Source organism: Asparagus officinalis, chromosome 1, assembly GCF_001876935.1.
Source record: "Asparagus officinalis chromosome 1, Aspof.V1, whole genome shotgun sequence".
NCBI classification, from domain to species: domain Eukaryota; kingdom Viridiplantae; phylum Streptophyta; class Magnoliopsida; order Asparagales; family Asparagaceae; genus Asparagus; species Asparagus officinalis.
In genome coordinates, this window is record NC_033794.1 from 11,141,787 (window position 1) to 11,169,286 (window position 27,500).

The 27,500-nt window shown below is 35.4% G+C and overlaps 2 protein-coding genes and 1 pseudogene across 2 annotated transcripts in view; 2 read left to right on the forward strand and 1 right to left on the reverse strand.

Annotated features, from left to right (window-relative positions):
* On the forward strand, nt 13,052–16,910 carry LOC109830539 (annotated as a pseudogene).
* On the forward strand, nt 18,285–20,482 carry LOC109830547 (phospholipase A1-IIgamma-like). Its single transcript, XM_020397837.1, is given in 4 exon segments — nt 18,285–18,445; nt 19,264–19,315; nt 19,317–19,428; nt 19,946–20,482. Coding segments are annotated over 4 exon segments (624 nt in total). The 3' UTR covers nt 20,245–20,482.
* LOC109849725 overlaps nt 20,662–27,500 on the reverse strand; it is a 12,853-nt gene continuing 6,014 nt past the window's right edge. Inside the window, exons 5-12 of the mRNA XM_020419591.1 lie at nt 26,931–26,990; nt 26,530–26,589; nt 26,176–26,298; nt 25,125–25,196; nt 23,584–23,721; nt 22,250–22,405; nt 21,278–21,382; nt 20,662–21,102 (exon numbers count right to left, since the gene is read on the reverse strand). Of these exons, the coding sequence (XP_020275180.1) occupies nt 21,067–21,102; nt 21,278–21,382; nt 22,250–22,405; nt 23,584–23,721; nt 25,125–25,196; nt 26,176–26,298; nt 26,530–26,589; nt 26,931–26,990 (750 nt within the window). The 3' untranslated portion in view covers nt 20,662–21,066. The remainder of the gene's footprint in view (nt 21,103–21,277; nt 21,383–22,249; nt 22,406–23,583; nt 23,722–25,124; nt 25,197–26,175; nt 26,299–26,529; nt 26,590–26,930; nt 26,991–27,500) is intronic.

Below are 27,500 nucleotides of genomic sequence, written 5' to 3' on the forward strand. Positions count from 1 at the left end.
AAATCATTTTGAAGTAAATAAATTTATTAATTTAAAGGATTATTTTTGAATGTGTGATTCTCATTTTAATTATGTGATATGCCATGATATCGTTGCGCATGATTGGTTGTACTTATTGTTTCCTATTGTGTTTGAGAGATCGGATAAGGCTGTTGATGTATCTTCCAGGCTCGCGCTAGTGAATTTGTGTAGTCACTGGGGTTGGTTTGTTGGGCTAAAGTGAATTCGTGTAGTCACTTTAGTCAGTGAATTTGTGTAGTCACCTGAGCTTTGCCTGAGTTCGGACCAGGCCGAGATCGGATTGCGTGTAGTCCTCTGACCGATTCGTGTAGCGGTATTGGATGCGCGTAGAGGATTTGTGAACAGTCAGTTATCCGGTAATATGAGCGTTGACTCTGTGTGAGATGTGGACCAGTGAGTTGAGATAGGATGGTTAGTTACATGACCTCGAATCTTAGCTAAGTATGACTTCTTGTGAGATGTAGGCCAGTGGTGTTATTTTCATACATAGATCGGCCTTGTGTCGGCCTGGGGTGGGTCTGAGGAGCAGTGATATTGAGATTGTGATTATTTGAGATGAGTGATGGGATAGTTAGTTACATGACCTCGATTCTTGGCTAAGTATGACTTCTTGTGAGATGTAGGCCAGTGGTGTTATTTTCATACATAGATCGGGGTTAATATTTAATTATCTATAATTTGAGACATATGGTATATACATGAGGGTTTCCTTGTTTGGATTATTTCGCTCGAAGTACTACGTCTCGAGTTGTAGATTTTTAAGTATTAATTCCATCTATTGTATGATCTTGTGACTTGGATGATTATTCTGATCGCTAGCTGCATGATTTCGTTACCCGATTGATTTACGGATTCTTATGATTATCATGTTTTGGTAGTGGATTGCATGTTGATTTTGTTGGATTACCAGTTGCACGTTTTTTTGTCATTTCGGTTATCGTATCGTTTTTCTGCTTGGGTTTTCGCTCGTCCTTTTCTTTTGTGGGGTCTTGCCGTGCGCCATGCACCTGACGTACCCCTGTTTTCTCTGGTGTACGTCAGACTTAGAGGAAGAACAGATTCAGCTGGGAAATCATCAGGAGCCAGAGAATTCTCAGCAGGAGTGCCTAGCGGATGGAGCAGAAGAAGAAGCTAAAGCTTAGTTATTGGTCCTCAGTTTTCTTTTGTACTACCTTTTACTTTCATTTGATCAGTGTGTTTTTATATTCTCCAGTATTTCATTCAGATAGTTTGTATAAGGGCATGTTGATCCGATTATTATGTCTGGGATGAATATTCATTGTGATATGTATTATTTTATTCTGGGGTTGTCTATTATATTCTTGCTGATTGTGATCGGGGACCTGTAACTTCGCATTGTACTTATTTCCATACGCTTAGCGTATTAGGTTGAGGAGAAACATTTATTTTTATTTATTCTCCTTGACCTAATACGTTGCGGGCTTGTTCACGTTCCGATTCCCGTGTATTTTGGGAAGCGGGGCGTGACAAAAACAAAGAAAGTCTGCCCATCTAATTTGAATCACGCCCAGACTAGCATAGCATGGAGATAGAAAATAGTCATTTTAATTCTAGTGGTTTTACCTATCATGAGTGATCTAGACGGTTAGGAAGTTTCAATATAGCTCTCACGACCTAGTGTTCGATTCCAAGCTAGTTTATCTAAATTTAAAAAATTAGTTTTTTAAGATGTTTTTTCTCCGATTTATTTTTCTTATTTTAAAGTAATGGAATAAATGATTAAACTTAGTATTAAATTTAAAAATTTTCGATCTACCTCTCTTCTTATTATTAATATAAAGTTGTTAACGTTGTCCATGATTTCACATAATATATTTGAAAGGATTTAGTCATAAATATGATATTCTAGACTCTAGAAGAAATAACTCTATTGGTTTTTGAGATACCTTTTTTTCTCTCATGTTTTACTTCTTCTCTGTTTTTAGGGGCTGTTTGGTTCGTTTTTTAACTCGGTGGAAAAGTTTTACACCACCTCCACATCACTAATGTTTATTACCATGTTACTATACAAAAAATTTAACAAATTTCTAAGACCAACATCCTTCAAACATGGATCAATAAGAACCCCAAACCAAAATAATAGAAATAGGCCTAAAATATATATTAAATTTACTTTTCATTTGAAAAATCATATTTTTAAAATAATTATCCATATGATAATTATTAAAAAAGTTTGAATATTTAAAACTTAAAAAACAACTTGAATAATAGTTGGATAACAACCAGATAATAACATAGTAGCATCATAAAAAAACTTGTCGCATCTCTTTTACACTATATATAACTAATCATTCATCCTTAGTTATTCCATACATACTACCAGAGCTAGAACTAGAAGTATAGAAAACAATAAAATCATGAGGTTTTGTTTCTAGGCCTATTTGTTTACTTAACTTTATTTTTAAACCCACCAATTATTAGTTGTATCTTTAAGCTCAATTTACTTTTTGTATTTGTCTTTAAACCCAATCTTCAAAATATAATACTTTCAGCACATGTATTTATACAGAATCAAGGTAAAAACCCCAAAATAACCCTTTCCCCATATAAACCAGTATCTCTCCTCATCTTTCCCTTTTCAACTCAGCCCTAAATTAAAAAACGAAAGCCCTCTCTAGCCTCCATCGTTGTCGCCGTTGTCGTCGACCTCTTGATTGACCGTTGTCGTCGACCTCTTAGTTGCTCTGTCGCCTCGTTTTCGTCCTAGTCGTCGCCGTCAATCTCACCGTCGATCTCGCAACCCCCTTGTTGCTGACGCTTCTCGTAGCCCCCTTGCCGCCGACGCATCTCGCATTCGATGTCTCCCATCCCAGTCGCCGTCCCAGTCATCGTTGCCGTCGACCTCGCCCCTGCCGTCGACCATGCCGTTTGAGGTACTGATTAGCACGAGCATTGGTTGGGTTGCCGTCGATCTTTTTCATTGTTGGTTTTGATATTTGGATATTGACTGCATGGAAAATTACTGGCTCTTAAACTCAATAATTTTAGCTTAGTTAAATCGTTTATATTGTTTTGAATTAATGACTTTATAACTGAGGAATGGTATTGGTTTTCTTACGTATTTTAGAAATTCATAAATTATTGCATATAGTTGTTTTTTAGGCAATATATTTAGTCACAATTCTAGGACATCAACATGATCCTCAAGACCAAATCTCCGGATGCTAGATGCCAAATGTCTGTTATTATATATATGTTAACATTTGATACAAAAGTTCTATTTGTTAACATTTGATACAAAACTATTACCAAAAGTAAAGGAAATGAAAAAAATGTTGCTGGGGATTAATTTGATATTGTACATATGTGTGTAACAAGATTTAATTTGATATTGTACATACGTCTATTACAAGATTTTTTCACTGAGCGAGAAAAGGAAAAAATATCATAGGCTGTAAATATTTCATATAAAGCTCAAGCATGGTAATTCGAGAATCATAGGCTTTAAATTTTGTTTTAATGAAGGAATTATGTATAATATTGATAGACAACTAAAGTTGTCTTATGTTTTATGGTTGAAGAAAATTCTATCTCATGGCTTTAGTGTGAATTCTATCCAATGTTGGGTACTTCCGGGACCTTCTTCAAAACCAAATTTCTGCTAATTTGTCGGAAGATCAACGAACTGCCCTTCGAGATACTTCATTTTATGGGTATTTAGATGTTCCGAATCTTCCAATGCAACCAGTTATAGTGGATTGTTTGTTGGAAGTTTTTAATGTTGAAAAAAGTAGTTACAAAATTAAAGGAAAATTGACCTCCTTTGGTGTTGAAGAAGTTGGGAGAATTACGGGTCTTCCAATGGGAAGATCTATAGTAGACACACAGTTTCATAGAAGTGATCGCAATACGATCTACAAGCTTGTGCTTTCATATAGTACGAAGGTTGTAATTGAAGAAGATATAAAGCGTAGGACTTGAAGAGGAAAGAAGAAAATGATGAAGGTAAGAAAAAGATTGTGTGTGCTAGAAGAGATAGAATGGGTGAACTTATCAAGCAGATGGCCGAGCATAGAGATCCTCTTTTACCACAGATGCTCGTGACTTTTATTATAGACTTTATATTATGCCCTCAAGCTAGTATGAGTTGTCCCTTATTTGCATTTAGATATTCTAAGAAATTGTGCACTCTTAAGGAGTATAATTGGGCTGAATTAGTATACAATGTGTTGCGTACTGAGATGGATAAGGCTAAGAAAACCATCACTAAGAGGTCTGAGGAAAATCGATCTAGAGGTGGTTATATGGGGGGTTTTGCCTCGATTTTGGTGATAAGTTAACTTTTACTACATTTTTATGTCATTCTCTATTGTATATATTTATGTCATTTAGTCATGTTTATTGTTGAGCTAAAATTTTTATTTTCTCACGGATTTGGTTTTATGAGCTTGTGGGAAAATTAAGCTTTCGCGTAGGAGCAGAATCTCTACCACCCATCCTAAGCTTCTACAAAGGTCCGGGATCTTTATGGAGGAGCGCAGTGCAAGATTTAATTAGAGACCCGGATAATTTTAGGAAGCATGTTATCAAATTGAGGGCTCTAAAATTTGAAAAGAGAAAAGTTGCCACTACATCCACTGCCATTGAATCTGGCCCTAAAAGATTGAAGAGAGAGAGAGAGAGAGAGAGAGAGAGAGAGAGAGAGAGAGAGAGAGGTATGTTAGACCCGGAAGAGAGAGAGAGAGAGAGAGAGAGAGAGAGAGAGAGAGAGAGAGAGAGGTATGTTAGACCCTAGAGGGGGGTGATTAGGGTCTTATGCTAATCTGATTTTATGCCAATTAAAAATAATTAACAAATATATTCTTGCAAGTATAATATACAACCAATTATGAGCACGAATATGCAATATGAATAAAGAGATATATCCTGGTAATGAAATATACTATGAGATATATATGCAAGGATATGAAATAAACACAAGGGTAAACAATCGAAACTAGATAGTGGGCAATATAAACAAAGAGACAAAGGCACAATGAGATGAACAAAAACAAGTGAGCCAATGCAAACTCAAACACATGATATGTTCACGGAGTTCGGTCCCTACGACCTATGTCTCCGCTCCTCACCTCGAGGAGATCTTCACTATCACAACCGGGTTTTCTACGCTCACCCGAATAACGTTTACACCTCACAATATCGATTTTCAACGCTCACCGATCAACATTCACAATCTCACAATGTAACTACACTAACTACCACATCAAGTGTTGGCCTCTAGCCCGTGTCTCCCTCAAGTGTTAGGAATTATAACCTCTCTCTAGGCATTACCACCTATCCCACTCCTCTTGGGACGACACCGTCTCTCACCACACACTCCTCTCGGTGTATAAGTGTATTACAAAGTGAACTTCACAAATAGGCTCACAATAGAACAAATTTGTTCTCTACAATAGATGAGAACTCAATGTAGGCTCACACTCAATGTCATAATTCCACAACCCAAATTATACTATGAATGTAAATACAATAAGCTCAATAGGTTGTGTGTGTAAACAATGAGTAAATCAAAACTAAACTCAATTATGAAAAACTAGCTTGTAGAAATGATAATCGATAAACAATTATAAATAAAAGCTAGAATTGAGTTTAGGAAAGCTTCTCTAGATGACGAGAGAGAGAGAGAGAGAGAGAGAGAGAGAGAGAGAGAGATGAATTGAAGCTCAACCACCAATGAATTGATCTTCACTTCCTCTTGTGAAAGTATCTTCACAAACCAAACTTGAAACAAAACTAAACGAAACTCAAACCCTTGTTAAATTTTCTTAAAACATTCTCTTGAATGTTTAGAACTGAGGATATGTGGGGGTATTTATAAGAACCCCAAAGCCAAGAGAAAGCAAGGCAAAAAGACAAAAAACCCAAAAGAAAACAAAGGCTGGAAAATAGTTGTTACTGTGCAACAGACACTTTATGGGTCGACTCATAAAAATCATGGCTCGACTCATAACATAGCCGTTATAGGCTAAAAACAGCTTATGGGTCGACTCATAAAATTCATGAGTCGACTCATCATGCATGGATCGGCTCATGAAGTCATGGGTCGACTCATCAGAAACAAAACACACTTTCCAACACAGTTTATGAGTCGACTTATGATAGGCATGAGTCGACTTAACCTGTCTAGGTCGACTCATAATGTTATGAGTCTACTTATCAAAAATAAAATGTAAACTACACAACAGTTTATGAGTCGACTCAACACTGTTTATGAGTCGACTCAAGACATGCACACAGCCAGTTTTAAACAGTACATGTCAACTTAACACAGTGTTTAAAAATATCAAATAAATTCTAAAAAATATAAAACTTTGGGAAATATCTATAAACATATTAATGAACATGTTAAAAAAGGAATTTTTGGAATTTCACTTCTCATTTGTGAAAACTTGTCATTTTACAAAAAATATCCAAAACATGAAAACATAAGATACTTGAATTTTGATGTTTTGACATAAACCAAATTTTGAAACTTTATAAAATAATTTTATAGACTTAAATAAAAATATAAACTATTGCTATGAAGTCTATAAACAAATTGATCAATATTTTCACAAATTCATATTTATATAAACATGAAAACCAAAAACCAATAATAAGTATGAAATATGTAATTTCATATTTATAAACATAAAAACCCAAAACATATATGTATATATACATAGAAACCAAAACTTATTATATAAATGTGTGTGTATATTATATTGAGCTTAGAGTACTTAACACACATAATATAAAACCTAAACTAAATTACTCAAGTTTGATGAAAGTCTTCAATGAGCTCAACTTGGTAATATTGTGAATGAGGCTTGAACTTACATCTTCAACTTGAAATGAAAGGCTTCAACCACTTTTTCCGCCAATCTCCATTTGATATAATCGTTATGACGCAATTCCATCCAACCTACAACATGTTATTTATCTATAATAAACAGATAAACACAAACACTAGATAAACAACATTAGTGATAAATTGTTTGTTAAACATCATCAAAACAAAGAGGCCAATAAGGTATATATATTTTTATTTTTATTCCATGTTAGTTAATTGCTCCCCATGCTTTTATAAAATAATTTTTATTTGATGTTCATCCCTGAATTGAACTTTACTTGAGCTATTTATGTGTAGGTAATCACCAAAGCTGAGTTAGATCAGCTCATACTTGAAAAAAAATAGAATTAGACATTCTCTTGAAGATAAGGAGGGACAAATTTGGTGAGGAGGAAAAGGATGTTGATTGTGATGGAGCAGATGAGGATGATGGGGATGATGGGGATGATAGTGATGGCGGTGATGAGGATGGGGAATGGGGGATGAGGAGGGAAATAATGAGGGGAACGAGGACAAACTATATGCAAAGGACATACACATATATAGTCCATTGGTAACTGTAAGTAGAAATCCAATCTGAGATTATAAGTATTATTCATAAGCTATATTAAATACATAATCTTAACTTTCTTTATTTTTTAGAGAAGCATCAATGAAAATAACTCGTTGAGTGTGGATCGAATGTTTAAGCCAATAATGACTACTCGATTCCATGAACTTGATAAGATTATTTTCCCACTCCTAACTTTATTTCATTGGCATATGTTGGTATTCTCTGTAAAGGATAGAAGATTTTATCATTATTCTTCTCTTCACGGATATATGTCCGATACTAGTGATTTTAGAGTGAAGCTTATTTCTACCATTTCCGATGCTTGGAATTTGGACATTACTTCTTGTCAGGAGATAGAAAGTATTGAAGTACCTCAACAACGTGGGTTAGTGTATTTGACTTATTCATATGTTGTTATTTTTTCGTATGTGTTAACACATAGTAACTATATATTGCGGTCCAAGAATGTTATATTGATATTGTTTTTTCGTATATGCCAATATTTTTTATGTGTATAAATATATGTTTACAAATTAATTTGTAAATTATTTGTATAAATATATGTTTGTTAGTATGAATATGTGTTTGTCAGTATGAAACCTGTGGGACTGCTATTGAAATTGGTTATGTAAAGTTCCACCACAATTCAGGGACGTTGTATATAGTTTTTCAATTGTATTCTTTGGTTAAATTATTGGTGTTTTGTGGCTTCTGTGGTAGATTTGATGATAGATATATTCTAGTCTATTTTATTTGCATTACGAGCATTTTTTTGGTTGATGACAAGCTGAGGAGCTAAACAGGATGTTTGCTAAGACTTGGATCATTGCATCCAGTTTCTTCTCCCTCGATGGAGCATTGCATTATTTTGTTTTGTATAACATGAAACCTGTAAGTATAGCATGTTATATTGTAAGTATAACACGTTATCATATAAGTATAGCACGTTATACTATAAGTATAGCACATTATACTTTAAGTATAGCACGTTATCCTGTAAGTATAGGACGTTATACTGTAAGTATAGCACGTTTTACTATAAGTATAGCATGTTTTACTACAAGAATAGCATGTTATACTATAAGTATAGTACGTTGTACTATAAGTATAACAGATTTTACTGTAAAAATAGCACGTTATACTGTAAGTATAGCACGTTATCCTACATCCAAAAATTATAGCATGTCTTACATCCAAAACGTATAGAATGTCTTACATCCAAAAGTATAGCGTAGAATATATCTAGTCTGTAATAGATTGTCTACATGTTCTACGGTTGTGACCATACTGTTGACATCTACTATATTTTAACTATTTATCCGGATTCAATCCTGAAGGAATGCACTTTGTCATTGGTCTTCCATAAAGAATTGATGTTGTCGGTGGCCGAATCACCATATTTTCATCATCTATATATGACTTGTCATCGTCAGGAATTGGGTATATCGAAAAAGAATAGCATTTGTGGTATGTCTCTACACTAAAGTAGTTGGAAATATAGGAGTAAAGGGTGTCGTTATTCTATCAAATAACCGTCGCCGCATGTTTGCAAGGTAGCCCGACAACTTGCCATTCACAACAAGTGCATGCGCGTTCATTCAAATCTACTTCAACGGTGGAGAAATCATACACCTCGTACCTTCCTGTAGTAGAAGGAATTACAGAAAGACAACGTGATTGCTCATTGATATGAATAAGGTGCTCTTCCACAGTAGGAACAAATGATGTGGTCCACTTGTGGGATGCCTCCCGCCTTTCAAAACTCATCCTCATCATTTTCTTGCGAATATTATCAATTGTTTGGGTAATTGGCAAATAACGATCTTCTTTGATCCAAGAATTGAATGACTCCGCTACGTTTGATGTCAATCATCCATATCTACATGCATGTCAATAAATAGTAAGTATAACATGAACATATATTGCAAAGATTTGCATTTAAAATTTTGCATAAATTTAAAGTTTAACCTCTTCCCAAGAAAATAACAATTAGCCCAATTTTCTGGACTCATCCTCAACATTTCGTTATAGGCAATCTCTGATTTGTTCCGTAGCTCGTTGCATTCATTGTTATAGGAACGAAAAGTGTATGCATAAGCAGCCCTCTTCATAATTTGCACACATTCATCTTGTAAAGGTGACATAATGCCTTTTTTCGATAAGTTATTTTAAAATTAGCCAAAAGATGACGAATACAATAAGGGTGATGTGACCATGGAAAATATTTCTTCATGGAATTCTGAAGTCCTTTGTCTCTATCAGAGATTAACACCAGTTCATCATCTGCAGTATATGGATCTTCATCATTGAAGAGAATGTCTCGAATGCATTCCAAAAACCATTCCCAATTACTCTCATTCTCCATCCTGTATATGCAAATTGCTACAGGAAACATACCCCATCTCCATTTAGAGCAGTTACGATAAGTAAGGTTCCTTTATACCTATAAAAAAAAGAACAATCATGAAACAAAGTATAATATTTTACTATGAAGTGGTACATTAATGCAAGTTTTGATTAGATTGAACTCTACCATACCTACCAAAAAGATGTGTACCATCCAAGAACAACATTAGCCTATATCCCTGCATAAACCCCTTCCAACAAGCATAATAAGACACAAATACTTGTGTAAATCTTCCGCCTTCATGCTCTAAGTGAATAATTGATCCCGAATTAGTTTCTATAACTTTATCCTTATACCATCAGAGTTGGTCATACACAAATTTAGTATCGCCGTACAATTCACATTGAGCTAGTTCTTTTCCCCATCAAATTCTATGATAAGGGATGTCCAAACCAAATTCCATTTTAAGCTTCTTCTGGAAATCAATTGGGCGATAAGTGTGTTATTCCTTTAATATGGTCTTGAGATGATTAGCATTCCACTTACGAGATGCTCGGTGATATCCTTCCTTTCCTATATCTCCTCCCAAGCAACTATGAGAACTACAGATTTTTTCACATAGAATCGATCACTATCTCTACGACGGGTACAATGAACCATCCATTCGCAGTTTGCGGCCTTACATTTTGCTATCACTCTTTTGCATTTATTTTTTACAAATTCAAAGTTAAATCCTCGTGTAATAGAGTAATTACTTAAACTCCGCCGATAATACTCAACATCATCAAATTCTTGACCAACACTTCTATAGCATTGTGCCATGCAATAGGAATCATACTAGAGCTCCCAACTTCCCGAGACATATTTTGTGAAGACGATGGATTTTGTGAATGAGAAACATGTTCATCACTAGAGGGGATATATAGATTACTGCATAGAAAATTGTACAAGAGTTAAGAAAGTGATAATGTTAAAAGTACGAAACTATATCAAAAGAAAGTGATAATGTTAAAAGTACGAAACTATATCAAAAGTGTAAATTACCTTATATGGACATTATTAGCTTGTATCCCAAATAATATCTCTCGATTCATAAAGTGTAAATTACCTTATATGGACATTATTAGCTTGTATCCCAAATAATATCTCTCGATTCATCTCAGTGTTCATGACAGCAATATTCTCCTTGCAACTTTGATGTACATTGACCATTATCGAAACATCATCATCATCACATATACGAACATAAATTTCTAGTGTGTAGGGTACTTTGTCAGTTAACTGTATTGTGCTTGCACTACAAGCAATTAGGCTTTGCACTGCAACCGCCAAATATTTGTAACTCTCGTTGATATTTAATTTTAAAAAATGATTGATTACTCTAAAATCCGTCAGTGTACAATATAATTCTTCATCCATCTATATTTGTCATAAAAAAATAAACAAATTTAGAGAAAAAATTTATCAAAGATAGACACCTAAAATCAATACAACTAAAATACTACTACAGGATAACGTGCTATACTTACAGGATAGCGTGCTATACTTACAAGTCTTGTATTTCATGTTATACTTACAAGTTATCATTTTATACTAAGATCAAATTTAACTAAAATTTCATCAATTATAACAAATTTAACTAATTTTTATGAATTCATATATACTAAGATCAAATTTAACTAAAATTTCATCAATTATAACAAATTTAACTAATTTTTATGAATTCATAAATAATAATGAGAAATTAGTGTGAAATAATAATTTAACTAATTTTTATGAATTCATAAATAATAATGAGAAATTAGTGTGAAATAATCATGTGAAATAATAATGTAAAATTAATGGGTCGTTATTTACAAAATCTCATTTAACCAACATTTTATCAAAAATAACAAATTTAAAAATTTTTATGAACTCGTTTAACTAACAATATCAAATAATTGTCATGCATAAAATGAGAAATTAATACTATAAACTTGGTAGTTGAGTAAAATGCAAAATTATACATTTAAATGCTAAGAAAGTGGGTGAGGATTAATTGATGGGTTATCAGAGAGAGTGTAAGAATCTATTAATAGAGTGAGAGAAAGGGAGATGAAGAGGGGGGGGGGGGAAGACAGGGAGGGGGAGAGAGTGGGGGAGGGTTTTTCCGCGCGGTTTGTCTCCCTCTCCACGCCAGGAGAGGAGGAAAACATGGGAAAATACCTTTTGTTTCTCTCTCTCTCTCTCTCTCTCGTCTCTCCTCTCCTCTCTCTGCTCTCTCTCTCTCTCCAATTTTCTTTATTTTTTGAGGGCGCCCACTTACATGAAGGCTATAATTGGAACTTAAGAAAAATATTTAGGGGACTCACATATGAAAGTATTGTATTTTGGAGATTGAGTTTAAAGATAAATACAAAAAAAAGTTGGGCTTAAAGATACAAATAATAATACTTGGGTTTAAAGATAAAGTTGAGTAAACAAATGAGCCTAAAAACAAAAACCCCTAAAAGCATTTATAATTTCTTTATACTCTATTGCTACATTTAACATTGGATAGGTAGAATTCCACCTATGGTCGACATCTTTTGGAATTAATCTGGGTTTTAATTTTTTTTTACACAATTATTTTCATCTTTTAATTCATTGTCCAGAAGCATTATGGGCATAAACTATTACCCTAACCTTTTCTATCATGGATTTAATTTTACCAAATGCACTTTGAATAATTAAATTTAAAATATGACACATACATCTAATATGAAAAATATCATCGTGACATGACAATAGCAAAGATGATTTGATATGATCTACAGCTACATTATTATTATTTACATTATCTAGTGAAAAAGAAAATATTTTTTCTAAAATTTCTAATTTTATAAATTCTTCTATTATTAAATTTATAATATTAATACCACTCTGTGAATCTTCAAATGCAATAAATGAAATAATTCTTTAAACATTTACCAATTATCATCAATTTAGTGTGTTGTGATATATAAATAACCAATTTGTGCTCTAGATGTTCAAATATCAGAAGTTACAAAATTTACAGTTTAAATTTTAAAAATAAGAAATTATTTTTTATTTTTTATTGTGATAATATTTTAAAATATCACGTTGATAAGATTGACGATAAATTTTTTAAATGTGGGATAAAAACCATTTGTAATCTCATCTTCAAATTCATCATCTTCTATTAATTTAAAAGGATGGTTTTTAAGAATAATAAACCTGATGACGCATTTCCTGACTTTAATTGCGTCATAGTTTTAACTGCCGACACTACTGAAGGATGATGATTGGGAGAGTAAAGATTGTCGGATATCACCTTGAGACGTTGCTTGACCTCTGTTATGCTTTTCTAAATGGCATTGAGGTGGTTGGTGCCGCTTTTATGATGAGCTTGGAAAATATGGTTGCACAACGTACACTTAGCCTTCTGGGTGAGAAGTCTACCGTGTTGATCCCTGGTGACTCTTATCTTTTCGAAGAAGTTCCCCATATCGAATCTCGGCCTTTTAGGAGCTCTAGGTGCAGAATCATCGCCACCGAATTTGTGATCAACATCAGTAGGAGGAGTAACTGTAGCTCATGTAGTAGGATTATTAGGACTCATTTCAACATTGGGAGTTGGGATTTGCCCTTTATAATCGTAGGAGGAAGCCATTTGATTGAATAATTAGAGAGTAAAAGTGAGAATAAGAAAGTATTAGAGAGTATTTGAGAGAAGTAAATGAGTTTTGAATGAGAAAAATAAATGAAACTCCCTCTATTTATAGAGGCAACCCCCTAGCCAAATGACCAAAATACCCTCAAATGTTGACCCTTTTTTGATCATTTTTGGGATATTTTGGTCAAAAGCCAAAAAATAGTCGTTCGGACCGGGCCAGGCCTGGGCCCGCCCAGCCAACGGTCTCCAATGTGACCGTTGTGACCAAGTCGGGCCTCGGCCGGGCCAGGGCTGCCCGGCCAACAGTCACATTCATGATCATTGTGGTCGGGCTGGGCCCGAGCTATGGCCCGGCCCGGTCGAGCGCCAGCCAAACGGTCACGATGTGACCGTTGGACCATCGGGTCGGTCATTCCGGCCCGGGCCCATTTTTCCACCAAAAATCCGGGCGCCGGATCAGGGCCAAGCGCTGACCCAGGGGCCAGAGCCGCTCGCTGGATTTCCGGGTCAGCTCAGCTTGGGCCGGGCTTTGGGCTCGGCCGAGTCCATTCCGGACACCAGGCCAGGCCCGGGCCTTAGGCCCAAATGGAGACCCCTAGGTAAACCTCAGTGAAAAGGTAAGTACAAGTATCTCAATGCCGAGAATGCCATAAGCCGTAATCATTAGGTCACTTGCGGGGAATAATTCTTCTTCATGCTTAGTGTTTCTCTTGAATCGATACTTTTTTCCTGTCGAAAGATTCTTTAGAAAGGGTTTTGTCTTTAAAATCTCCTTAAAACGGTTTTTCTATCGAGTGCCCTTGGGCACCCGATAAGAAAAACATATGTCATTAATTATTCCTCCATCCAAAGTAATAATTAATATACTAATTAATTATCTCCCTACTAATTAATTATCCTCTTCAATGAATTAACTCCCCACCAATTGATGTACCACAATTTTATTCCCGGGTTTTTTTCCCGGGTTTATCTTCTACCAAATTACTTTAAATTCAACATATTATTATCCATTGAAGAGGAGGCTTGCTATCTATTGAATTTCACCCCTTTTCTCCATTCACCAACACAACATTGATGAGGTAATTACAATATATTTTACTATTTTATTTTTTATATATTTTGTTACTTTTAATTTATATTTCTTGTTTTTTTATGTAATAGATGGATGAAGCTTCAATGGCAAGTGGTTCTAATAGAGGTAGTGTCACAAAGTTCTTTGATTTGAATGAATTACCAGAGAATGATGATTGTGAGTTGCATCAAGTTGAGCAATTAGATTTAGAATATGAAAGTAGAGAACATATCATGAATATTTTCTTTGAGCCTTTTGTTGGTCAATGTTTTTTAAGTGAAGAGGAGGCTTTTGTTTACTACAAGGGATATGCAAAAGCTCAAGGCTTTTCAATTCGGAAAGGTAGATTTGACAAAAATAAAGATAGAGAAATAAGTAGGCGTGATTTCTTTTGCTCATGTGCGGGGAAACCCCTATTGAAAATAATAGACCCATCAAAGCAACAACGAGATAAAATTTCCGTAAAATGTGAGTGTAAGGCTCACATGCGTATTACTTTAAAAAGGCTTTTTGATATATTTCCTCAAGAATGGCATGTGACGGAGTTCGTAGCTAACCACAATCATGAGTTATTGTCACCCGAGGAAGTACACTTTCTCCCATCTTATCGCACCATCACCGAAGAAGATAAGGAGAGAATACTTTTACTAAGAGAAGGAGGTCTTTCGGTTAGACAAATTATGCGTGTGATGGAGCTTGAGAAAAATGTTAAACATGGATATCTTTCATTTCTTTCTAAAGATGTTCATAACTTTTTAAGTAGGGTCACTAGGAATAATGTTGATAATGATGTGATGGAGCTTTTGCATTATTGTTACATGGCAAAAGAAGAGAATCCTGCTTTTCAGTACAATTACACACTTGATGAAGACCAAAGATTGGAGCATATTTTCTGGTCACCAACACATTGTTTTGATTGGTATCAAAGATTTGGAGATGTCATTGCATTTGACACTACTTATAGGGTGAATTCATATGACATGCCTTTTGGTATTTTTGTGGGTATCGATAATCATGGGAACACTCTTTTATTTGGTTGCGCTCTTCTTCGGAATGAGACAAGGAATGCCTTTTCATGGTTGATGAAGGTAACTTCATGCATTATTTTATATTGTTGAGTCATTGTCTCTTTTTAGCATAATATATTTTACTATTGTTTTATTTTAACAAAAAATTCTTTTCAGACTTTTATATCATTAATGCAAAGAACTCCCAAGACAATATTGACTGATCAAGACCCGTGGATGGTCGAAGCTATTTCAATTGAGATGCCTTTAACCAAGCATGCCTTTTGTATATGGCACATTACCTCCAAATTTAGTAGTTGGGTTATCGGACTTTTACGAAATCGATATTCAAGTTGGTGTACTGATTTTTATAAATTATATAAGTTGGAGACTCCTATTGAGTTTGAACAACAATGGCATCAAGTGATGGAGAAGTATGGAATGCATATGAACAAACATGTGCAAGGCTTGTACGAGATGAGGCACTTTTGGGTACCCGCTTATCTTCGTGATTATTTTTTGAATGACAACAACTGGAAGATCAGAAAGTATCAATGCTTTTATCAAGCGGTTCATAGGTCCACGTACATGTTTGAGCCAATTCGTAAAACAGGTAAGTATTTCAAATTCATTTATAAACTATTTAGTTTGCATATCCTTGTTTTTCAAATTTGTTATTTATTTTATAATTTGCTTATAGGTTGATCTTGCTATTGAAGATATTGTGCAAAAGCAAACACATAGCACTATGTTGAACACACATAGAAGATCTTGTTTGAAAAGTTTGTCCCCATAGGAAGTTCAAGCTCATAGTGTATTGACACCATTTTCCTTTAAAAAGTTTCAAGAGGAGTTTGAGAGGGCAACTCAGTACATTATGATTGTTTACTGTGCAAATGATTTCATGGTACAATATTATAAAAACACACAAAGCCAAAAGCATAGGGTATTTTGGGATGGAGAAAAGACTCATTGTAGTTGTAGGAATTATGAGTTCTGGGGTATTCTCTGTCGTCATATCTTGAGTGTTTTTCTTCATAAAGATTGTTTTCAAATTCCTCAAGCATATTTTCCATTAAGATGGCGTCATGAGGCATCAAAGAGTATGGGAGTTAGAGCATTACTTGATGACATTAATAGTATCAATGATAATATGGATGTGGTCCATGTTGGTTGTCCCCCGCTTTCGAAAACAAAAGGACGTCCCAAGCAGAAACGCATGAAGAGTGGAAAGGAGTTGAGAAAGCAAGTGAAGACTTGTAGATTGTGTGGAAATGCCGGTCACAATTATGCTGCTACTTGTTCGCAAAAGGAAAATGCGGAGGATGGTGAATTATCAACCAACAAGCGAATGAGAAATTGCACATCAAATTTGAATACAATTTTATCAGCAAAATATTAATCAACATAAGCAGACTAATTTTGAACTCGTAAGTGCATTCTAACTATCTTTTGAAATTTTTTGTAGTTTTAATTTATTTATTCTTAATCATAGTATGTTCTAAGCAAGCTTTAATTTATTTTGACAGGTTCTTGCTATTGACGGATCCTACATGAAGGTGAAAGTATTTGTCATGATGATGGTGATTTAGAACATTGTATTTCTTTTTTGTGGTTATTAAGGCAAATTTTGTGATATATTTGATATTTTGATTAAGCTTTTATAGTGTATTGTATATATATATATATGCATTCACTTACGCCATCAAGTTGAGCAATTTATATTTCAAATTAATTATTCCTCTTTGAGCCATTGTGGCACATCAACCGTCGGCGAGTTAATTCATTGAAGAGGATAAGTAATTAGTAGGGGAATAATTAATTAGTATATTAATTAGTATTTTGGATGGAGGAGTAATTAATGACATATGTTTTTCTTATCGGGTGCCCAAGGGCACTGGATAGAAAAACAAATACGAGAATTGAATGCAAAAACTTGGTACCATGTTGAAACTTCCTAACATCCGAACCATCCACGGTTCCCCAATGCAAAACCTCTCTAAAGATAGAGTTAAGACAATCAAAGGTGGTTTCACTTATAATAAGCCCCCGTCTACAAAAGAAAAATTCTTTAAGGACCCAAAATATGGGACTAATATATAGGGGGGACAAGTGAGGTGTCCCCCTCCTATTGGATAATGAGTTGGTCATCATTAATGATGACCAATTCATTATCCAATAGGAGGGGGACACCTCACTTGTCCCTTTTATTGGTTCCATATTTTGGGTCCCTGTAGCAAAGCTCCCTACAAAAACCTCATGCCTGGAAAAACAAAAACAAACATGGAGATCTTCCTCCTCATCCTCCTCTACATCTTCCTCTCCACCTCCCTCTACACGGTGACCACAAGCGCCCTCCGGGCCCACCTTCCTTCCCCATCATCGGCGACCTCCCCTGGCTCCGCCACTCCTCCTCTGACGTAGAGTCCATGCTCGGCGACCTCACCAAGAAACACTGCCCATTCGACACCTTCCACATTGGCCCATTCTCCGCCATCTATATCTCCGGCCGCTGCCTCGCCCACAAAGCCCTCATCGAACGAGGCACCATCTTTTCCGACCGGCCAAAACAAGTTCCCAACGGACACATCTTCCGCCCCTCTACGGCCCTCCATCGCGTTTGCTGCACCGCAAACTCACGTCAGAGATCCTACATTCGTCGAGAGTCAGAGTTCTGATTGAGCATCTAAATGCTCAGTCTCGAGATTCTGTTGATGGTGGTGTGATCGCGAAATATATAGTTTTAAGTTCGCCGTGTTTTGCTTAGTACTCGTGCATGTGTGAATGGACGACAAGAAATATAATTGAGGGATATTTGATACCGAAGAACGCGTCAATTGATTTTAAAGTGGCGGAGATCGCTGAAAGAGCTGATAAAGGATTCGATCCTCTCCACTACGAAAAAAAAGTAACGGATGAACCACTATTTGATCATAAGTATTAACTAGTGGGTGATTATGATTGTATCTTTGCTATTTGTCAAAAATAATTTTCTGCTTGTTCATTTAGTTTTTCTAATATGTTCGGCATCTGAAAAGATGCGGATCACCAAACTTAACAATAATCTATTGGTCAAAACAATTTCAACTATATGATCAAACATATATTCCAACATGAATACAAACACTTCACTTACATATCCATAATTATATGATCTAGATATTTCGTATCCATATTCATATCGTACTTGACACAAACACTGATGCGTCCAAGAGTACAGCTTAGTTTTTGCACCCCTTTGCAATAATCATATATACTGTATAAACGCATTCATTATAACTCAATGATTTTTAGAAAAAGTGATATTAGGTAATTTGGGTTTAAGTGAAAAATTGAAGAGAAGTTGGTCTAAAAATAAAGTGAGTAGAAATATAGGATTAAAACAATAGAAATGTTAGGGGCACACCCCAAGTCACACCTCCAACCACACCTCCCCCTCTCATTCGCTACTGTACTCCGGGTCCCACATGAGTTTTTAAAATTTTAAAAACTCATATGGGACCCGGAGTACTGTAGCGAATGAGAGGGGAGGTGTGGTTGGAGGTGTGCCCCTAACACCACTCTTAAAACAATAAAGAATACACCTTTATCTACCCCGCCCATATATTAGTTCGGTTGCAGGCACTCTCCACAAGCCCCCCCATCTTCAATGGGAAATAGAGCCAGCAAAAACTGGCGGGAGCTAAACGGCGACAACGACTGGGACTGCCTCCTCGACCCCCCTCGACCTCCGCCTCCGTCATCTCGTAATCCAGTACGGCAGTCCAGTACGGCGAGATGGCTGAAGCCACCTACGACGCTTTCAACCGCGAGAAATTAAGCTTCCAGGTTCGCTGGAGCTTGTCGCTTCTCTCGCAGCCACTTTTTTGTAAACGTCGGTCTCTCGCTATGCCGCTCCCGTATTAGCAGTAAATACACAGGTATTCAGGTAAAAAAATACTATAAGCTATTTTTATTAGACAGAAAATACTATATATAGTCTTCAAATAAAAGTATAACTACAAATTTTATCAAAACGGTATGCACACTGGCATGCCGTTCTCACCCATTCCCTCCATATTACCAATAAATATACGTGTAAAGTTTATAGAAAACTTCTCTTATTAGAGGAAAATATCATAATTCTACAAATCTGCATAACATAATACGAGTACACATTGTATCCCAATAGCCCACTCACGGGAAGGACATGAAAATAATTTGGAGATTTTTCACCATCCTAAGAGCAACCTACTCATATGCAGACTGTTCTAATTGAATGTATTTCTAAAATATTATATCATCTCAGAAAATTAGTCATGCAACATTAAAAAGCGAAAGGGTGAGAATAAATATAAAAACTAGAAGAGGGAAAATTACTTAAAATGTTCTAAGTCCTTATTTTAGTTAAAGAGTCTATGATATTCCTCTCTAATAAAAATAATCTGAATACTCAAGTGACAAAATTTTTGTACGCGACATCAAGCATAGAGCTACCAGAGGCGTTCATGATGAAACGTTTGTCGAGGGAAGCATGGAGTAAAGAGTCGAACTGGATGGGATACATCGCAGTGACGAGGGCGATGGGGAGGAGGGAGGTGGTGGTGGTGTGGAGGGGGGCATTGCAACCGTTGGAGTGGATTGATGATTTTCAATCCGATACGGTTTCGGGTGCGGATATATTTGGGGGAGGGAGAGGATGCGGATTTGGATCCGAGAGTGCATATGGGTTGGTACTCGATTTGTATGTCCGATGATCCTCGGTCGCAGTTTGACGCAAACAAGCTCTATACTCAGCTATTCGTTTGAATGCAACTAGCGATGTTGGAACCAACTTTAGCTTTGCAATGGGAATATTATAGACTAATTGTGGTTGTTTCTGTGGCACCTCGTAAATGCAATTGCAACTGCAACAACATAGGTAAAGTTACCATGCGAGCTGCAAAAGGATTTAAAGCTGAACCAAACAACTAAGATCATAACTACATGAGATTGCAATTGCCTATTTGTGACATGATGAACGCAATAGATGGTAAAATCCTATGCATCCAAAAATGGCTAGCTGATAAGACCACTTATTAGGAAACAAACATCCTAATCAGACTGGAAAAATAATGACCAAGACAACATCAATGAAAGACGTCGAAGCTCATGGGTTGCATATCACAGGGAAATTTGACCAACCATACAGTTCAATTAATACTCGATGAAACATGAACACCTTACTGGTCCTATGCAATTTTCACAAAATTTCTGCTCATATTGCACATAGTTGGCGAAGTACAAAGGCAAGTGTGAAATTCTTAACAAAGAAGTAGAAGAGTTAAGTGCTACACTTTCACTCTATGTGATAACAGACAAAATTTCATCACGGAGAGAGAAACAAGAGCTAACCTCATGGATTCCAATCCAACAACTGATAACATGCTTTGAGACATGATAAGTTATTTCAATTAAGCAATCCTGAAAGAAGCTGATCTGAATTGGCTTTGAACTCGTCCTGTCCTTGGAAACCATGACACCCTTTTTTGAAGGGCTTGAAATAGTACAGTGGTAAAGATAGCTTACGCTTTCCTCTGTCAAAAGAATAACCATCTTCGCCGAGTGTTCTTTTTCTGAACAATTCAGAACATTTCATTTTGTTCGCACAATATCCAGAGGCAGAAATGCTAATTTAATTCATATGGCTGATTGGGAAGAATGTGGATAAACAAATCAAAGGACGAGGGAAAAGAATAGACTGACGACAGGTAAACAAAACCACATAAAACACTAAAATGAAAGGCATACCTTGTTTTCTTGATCACTGGATTGTATGACAATAGACTGGGGAAGTACACCTTTGTCAACGCCACGAACATATGGTTGTAACTTCTCTTCTAACAGAGCATTTAACTGAAATTGCATGAAGCATGAAAATCATAAGTTCGGTAAATTCAGTAAGTCTTTTGAGTGTATATTTGTGTGCGTTTGTGTCTGACACGTCAAAGATGAATGAAACATGCAAATCATGAGTTCAGGAAATCCAGAACGTGTAGTGCTTGTTTGTGTGTCTATGTCTGGTACATCTGAGATTTGAACTCACATCATACGAACTCATACTCAACCTGAAACTCCAGATTTGTGTTAACAATTATGTTGTCATAAATTGAAAAATCAAGAGAAGCAACACCATCGTCCATAATAATCCATATGCCATCAAATAGGTAATAATAAAATTCCATACATTTTATTTCTTGAAGTCATCAGCATAATAAACTCAACTTGGTGCATAATAGCTAATAAAGCCATTCAGTTTGTAACTTCTGAAGAATATATTAGATGAGAGATTATAAGAAAATGTCTGCAGCAAATTATAGTTTTATTTTTAGGATTTGCAATCCTAACCCCAACCTGCGCGTAAGTTGATAGAACCGATAATTTTTGTTTATCTTCACAAGTAATGTTATTGACCCAAAAGGAACAATCAGACAAGAATACTGAATTTTGAAATGCAAAAACAAACTTAGATATTTTCTTACTTAGCACAAAACTAAAGTTCAAGAAATACCCATAAAAACAAGTGTAAGTGGCAGTGCAAAAGCCTAGGTCAGGCCCAAAAACTCCTGAAGTTTTCACATGATAACATCTTTGAAGATCAAGATATGTGCAAGTGAAGCAGAACCCTCTATATGTAATCTGGCTATGGTGCAAGTGAAGCAGTAGAACACTATATGTAGTCAGTCTTGAATACAATGCAAATAAGCTTGAGACAGTCAATACCTTGTCTTGGCGCCATTTTGCTTCCCACTGTGCATCTAGTAATTTACTGGCCATTTCTCTTTGAGCATCGAGAAGGGTTGTCATCTCTAACAGCTTCTTTGGATCTTTCAACTCTTTGTCTGTCCATGAAGATCTGCTAAGGGGAAGCTCCAATTCCTGTATAAACTTTTGTCAGAATTATATGACTGAACCAATTCCCAGTAAACCCTTTGTGCATGAAGTATATATATTACCATGTTTGGTGATAACCATTCATTAATAATATATAAATTTCATGATCAATGACAAGTGCCAGTCAATAACGCATTCTTGATATAATAAATAATAAGGTCAATCCCAGCATATAATTTACAAATATGTCTGACTGACATTACATGCCATAAAACTATGAATTGGTATAACCTGCTATATAGAACCAAACTAATTTCAGTGAACACAGGACTTACTCCTGTTGGGCTTGGTAAGACCTGAGTCAAAGCGTTCATTGAGCCAATAACCAGCACAAGCAATGTGCAAAAGTTGAAATGATTAAAATAAAAATTCATTAGAAGTAAACAAGAACTATAGGATTCATTGGGAGGTCATTATCTTGCACCATCACTTGTATATACATTTATAATCAAAAGCCTCTGCCGGTGATTTTTCAGATTGGAAGTTGCTTGTCATTGAATTGGGGGAAGAATATGCAGTGAGCTAATTATAGCTTTTAATCGCCGAAAGAAAATATTGATGAACAAGGCGTAAGACGAATTGCAATAAGTTTTAGACATAAGCATTACACAGTTCTATGGCACATTATATATTTTACCACATATAAATAGTCTAAACAGTCAATATCATTGCATGTTATTGCATTCAAAATGTTCATTATGTTCACTGTACAAATTTATTCATGTATGAACTTTTTACAATAGCTTGTATCTAATACATTTCCAAGGTGATAAACCTACTAACCAGGCGGCAAGCTTTCAATGGCAACTATAAGTTATGATGCTTGTGGAGACTGGAAAGGACCCAGTACTTGTCCATCTTGTCCATCAAGTGTTACGGAATAGGAGCCTGGAGTTTTTGAGAAGGGAATTTTGGGCATCATAACTTGTAAATGCCATTGTAGTTTTTACTAATGAGAACATAAAGATACATTGTTAAATATGATAAATAATAATGAGAACTTCAAGATTCATAACCTCCTTTTTGGAATTCTCAAGGCCAAATGATGGGTTGACATAAACCAAGTTGGCTATGCTAATTATTAAAAATATATGTACAAGGGATGTAACATCTGAATACGTTAACAAAAAGAATTAAACATTAAAAGAAATTGTGGCTCTTACACCCCAATTATCAGGACGAGGTGGAACTTCAAGCTTCATGACTTCGGCCTCTAGAGCTTTCTTTGCCTTGTAAAAAGGAACATTTTTAACAATAACCGGGTCATCCCTTGCTCGGATGGGATCTAAAGTGATAAGAGCCTGATAGACAGGAGAAAAAATCAGATTGAAAGTCTAGAATAAAACTTACACAGTAATGCAAGACTCAGAGAAGCTCAATTTGGTACTAATCTAATGAAAAACTACAAGCAATATAATAGAGGTCATACCATTCTATTCATCATAGAATATGATTCATATAAAAGGATTAAAAAAGACCAAACTTGACCTAGTTGCACTTAAATACCCTATAGTTTAGTTTCCCCTACTTCTCACTCATATACATTGACTTGTCTTTGGCAGCACTTATATTCCCTAAGGTTATTAAAACTTTCACTTAAATACCCTCAGTTATGCAAATTTGAGGGTTTTTAAGCGCAAGTTTTAAAAACTTTAGGGTATTTAAGTGCAAGTTTTAAAAACTTTAGGGTATATAAGTGAATGTTTTAAAAACTATAGGGTATATATGTGCTGCCAAAAACAAGTGAAAGGTATGTAAGTGAAAACTAGGGGAAATTATAGGGTATTTAAGTGCAATTAAGCCAACTTCTTATACAACACTTTGGATACAAGCCCATATAGTGTGATGTCAAGATTTGATCAAGTAAATGATGCTGCAAGGATGAAGATGCTTCATTTTTAATTGCAATTGATAATAAATGGAGGCAGATTATAAAAGCCTTGCATGAAAAGATCAGGAACAGGGAAATTTCAAAAAGTTCATCTTCCATATTTCTGTTGTACGGCCATATATCCGGGTCCAAAACTATTTTGAACAAAAGAGTAAAACAAAGGAAGCTCATCTCCCATGTCCAGCATCATGAGCATGTTGTTTCACCTTAACCCTAGATTTAGCATGTACCAGCCTCTTTCTTTGCATCCTTTGTTTGATGGATATTAGAGTTTGCGACAGAGTATTGTCTCAAAGAAGACTTGGATTTAAGATCTTCAAGTTCAAAATAGTTCTGGATCTGATTTTTTCTGAAATCTCTCTTTATTTTACTATTTTGTTCTTCACCCAGTAATCACCCTAGCCAGCATCTATATTGGTAGAATTCGTTAAATAAGTATTTGAAAACATATATTCTAATTTATAACTTTTGCTTTCTAGACGTAGACCAATAGATGACAAACTGATGATACCCCATCATTGAAGTTAAGTGAAAAATAATCAACCTTAGTTATAAAAGACCAAAATAATTGCTAACTGAAACTAAAAATTTCCTGACTTGAAAAACTATGTTTAGCAATTGTGGGCTTTAAAATGACGGGAAACAGCTTTTCATAATTTACAAATATCATATGCAAGAAGCAGCGAGGATTAGTGCCATCTTCTGAACTCCAGGAGTTGAACACCATATACAAACATATAAAGATTACATACTTCAAGGTTTAAAATTCCAAAGTAAATCCATAACTTTCAATTACAAAAAGTTTATGCTCACATTTTGCAAGTTCTCCCAACCAGGCTTTCGTTTAGCAACGACATCCCGAAGTTGATCATACCGCATTGATTCCTGAGAAGCATTAAATATATATATAATGAATAAATCACAGGTCAAAACGTTACTCCATGTATGAAAATAAAGAGAGGAAAAACTAGTGTGCACGCACACATGTCGTTTTGAGACAAGTCTAAAGAATGGATTGAAAACAAAATATGTAAAAGCAATCAACTCTGGTGGTTTAAAAGGTTTTCATTATCCTTCATACAAGTGAGGGAGCATGAAAGAGCTACATTGATGAACTCTATCTCACTCCATGTCAAATAAGTTGCACCTATACGGAGACAATGATGCATCACCCTCACATAGAAATTAAAGACAGAAGGATACCAAAAAAGGATTAGTCATTGGAATGATATACAACATGATAGTGTACAGAGTATAAATTATAAAGCTCAACCATCACCATAGAGACTTTAAAAAGGTAGTAGAGTAATCCAAATTCAAATCTCACCGAACATACATTTTAAAAATCAGATTAAAAGAACACAGTGCAAAAACCCCACGTGTTTCCCATATAAAGGGCTAGTCAACCTGCAGGATAAGTATAATATTGTATACCTCAACCCTCATCATAACTTCAGAGTTTTTTGTGTGCAGCGGCGCTTTAAAAATAATACTACGATGAGTCCTCCGCCAATATTTGTAAGCTTTGATATTCTTAGAAGACTCAGTTGCAAGGTGATCCGTTATTAAACAATAAATAGTATTGAATAAGCTACGGAACAAAATCAAATCAGCATGATGAAATCCATGTGTGATGCATTTTATGCAACAGTGAATAGTGCTGAATAAGCCACAAAATAACAACTAAATGAACAAAGAAATCCATGTGCATTCTACTTAGCACAGAGATATTTGTAAGGATTCAAATCCGTGTAACTACAGTTAAAATCATTTACTGGAAAACTTAAATATTGACACAGAGAACCATGCACTGAACAAAAAATAGAAATTCATGAACTTGCAACAGTCCTTTAACTTAACCTACCTCATAAGCCCACCAAATTTTCTGCTTGACATCATCATCATAATTGAATCCACCCATAATCTGAGGCATGGTAAGTAGCCAGAAGGCAGCAACCTTTGGGTCCTTCATGCTATGGATAATGTTCTGAGAAAATAAGCCCAAAAAAAAGTGTCCACGTCAAAGGACCCTCAAGCACATTAATGCTTATGAAAAGAGAGGAGACATGATAATCTGAAGCATGGTACTTCACCAAATTGTTTGCAACAATACCACTCAATTGATCAAGCTTGCAAATGTAATTTAAACAAAATCATAAGTCAAGGTTTGCTGACATTGACAAAATTTCAGCTGTATAACTACAACCATAATACTTGCCTCGTAGGGGTAGTCCATCTTCCTCAAAACATTATATGCTTTCCATGGGGGCTCCATGATCTGAAAAAGGTCAAAACAACTTTATCATTAGAAGAAATCCACATTAAGAATTGCAATTGCTTTAGTTATGAAAATGAATTTAGAAATTGGAGCACAAGAATAACATATCAAAGAAACTAGACATTAATAAAACAATAGGTCCAGACTGTCCAAACGTTTCAAGCAGAAAGAACCAGCAATGTACATCTCGCAAAATACCTACTAGGTTTCTTATTTCAACCACTGTGTACAAACGTGGAATAAATGTGTAGATGGCGATGATAAGACATAACAAAGTTGGATAAGTTGTTAAAACAAAATATTAGACACAAAAAAAATAAAAAATAGTTCACAGAACTCACATCATCTGCCGAGATCCTAATCTGCAATTTGTTTTTACACTCTGGGCAGCTCATAACACCCTGCAGCATTTAACTAATTTGGGTCAGGTGTAAACTATCCGATAACAAAATAAAATATGAGCTAAAGGAAACCTGCTAAGCCAACAAAACAGCAACTAAGTTACCATTCTAGCTTATCTCCCTACATATTAAAACAAAACCACATTATATATGACATACATATTTTAAAATATTCATTATTAATAATATGATAATTTTCAGATCGGACATTTATATTCATATATTTTCATATATAAATATGGTTCAGAACATCGTCGCAGCTAATACCTCCACATGGTAGAATTATAGAATTTCATTCAACTAAGCAGATGCAATCAAGTTAGTGGCATTATCAACATAAACCCAGGAAATGGAACTTGAAAGCAGCAGTATAACAAGGAGGATGAAAGTTTGAGATCATACTGAAAGCTATTTTGTCGACGATATGGTAACCAGAAGCAGATAAGTCAGCAATTCGATCCCTATTATATTAAACTTCAAAACCACCACGTCCAGAATAGCGTAACATTT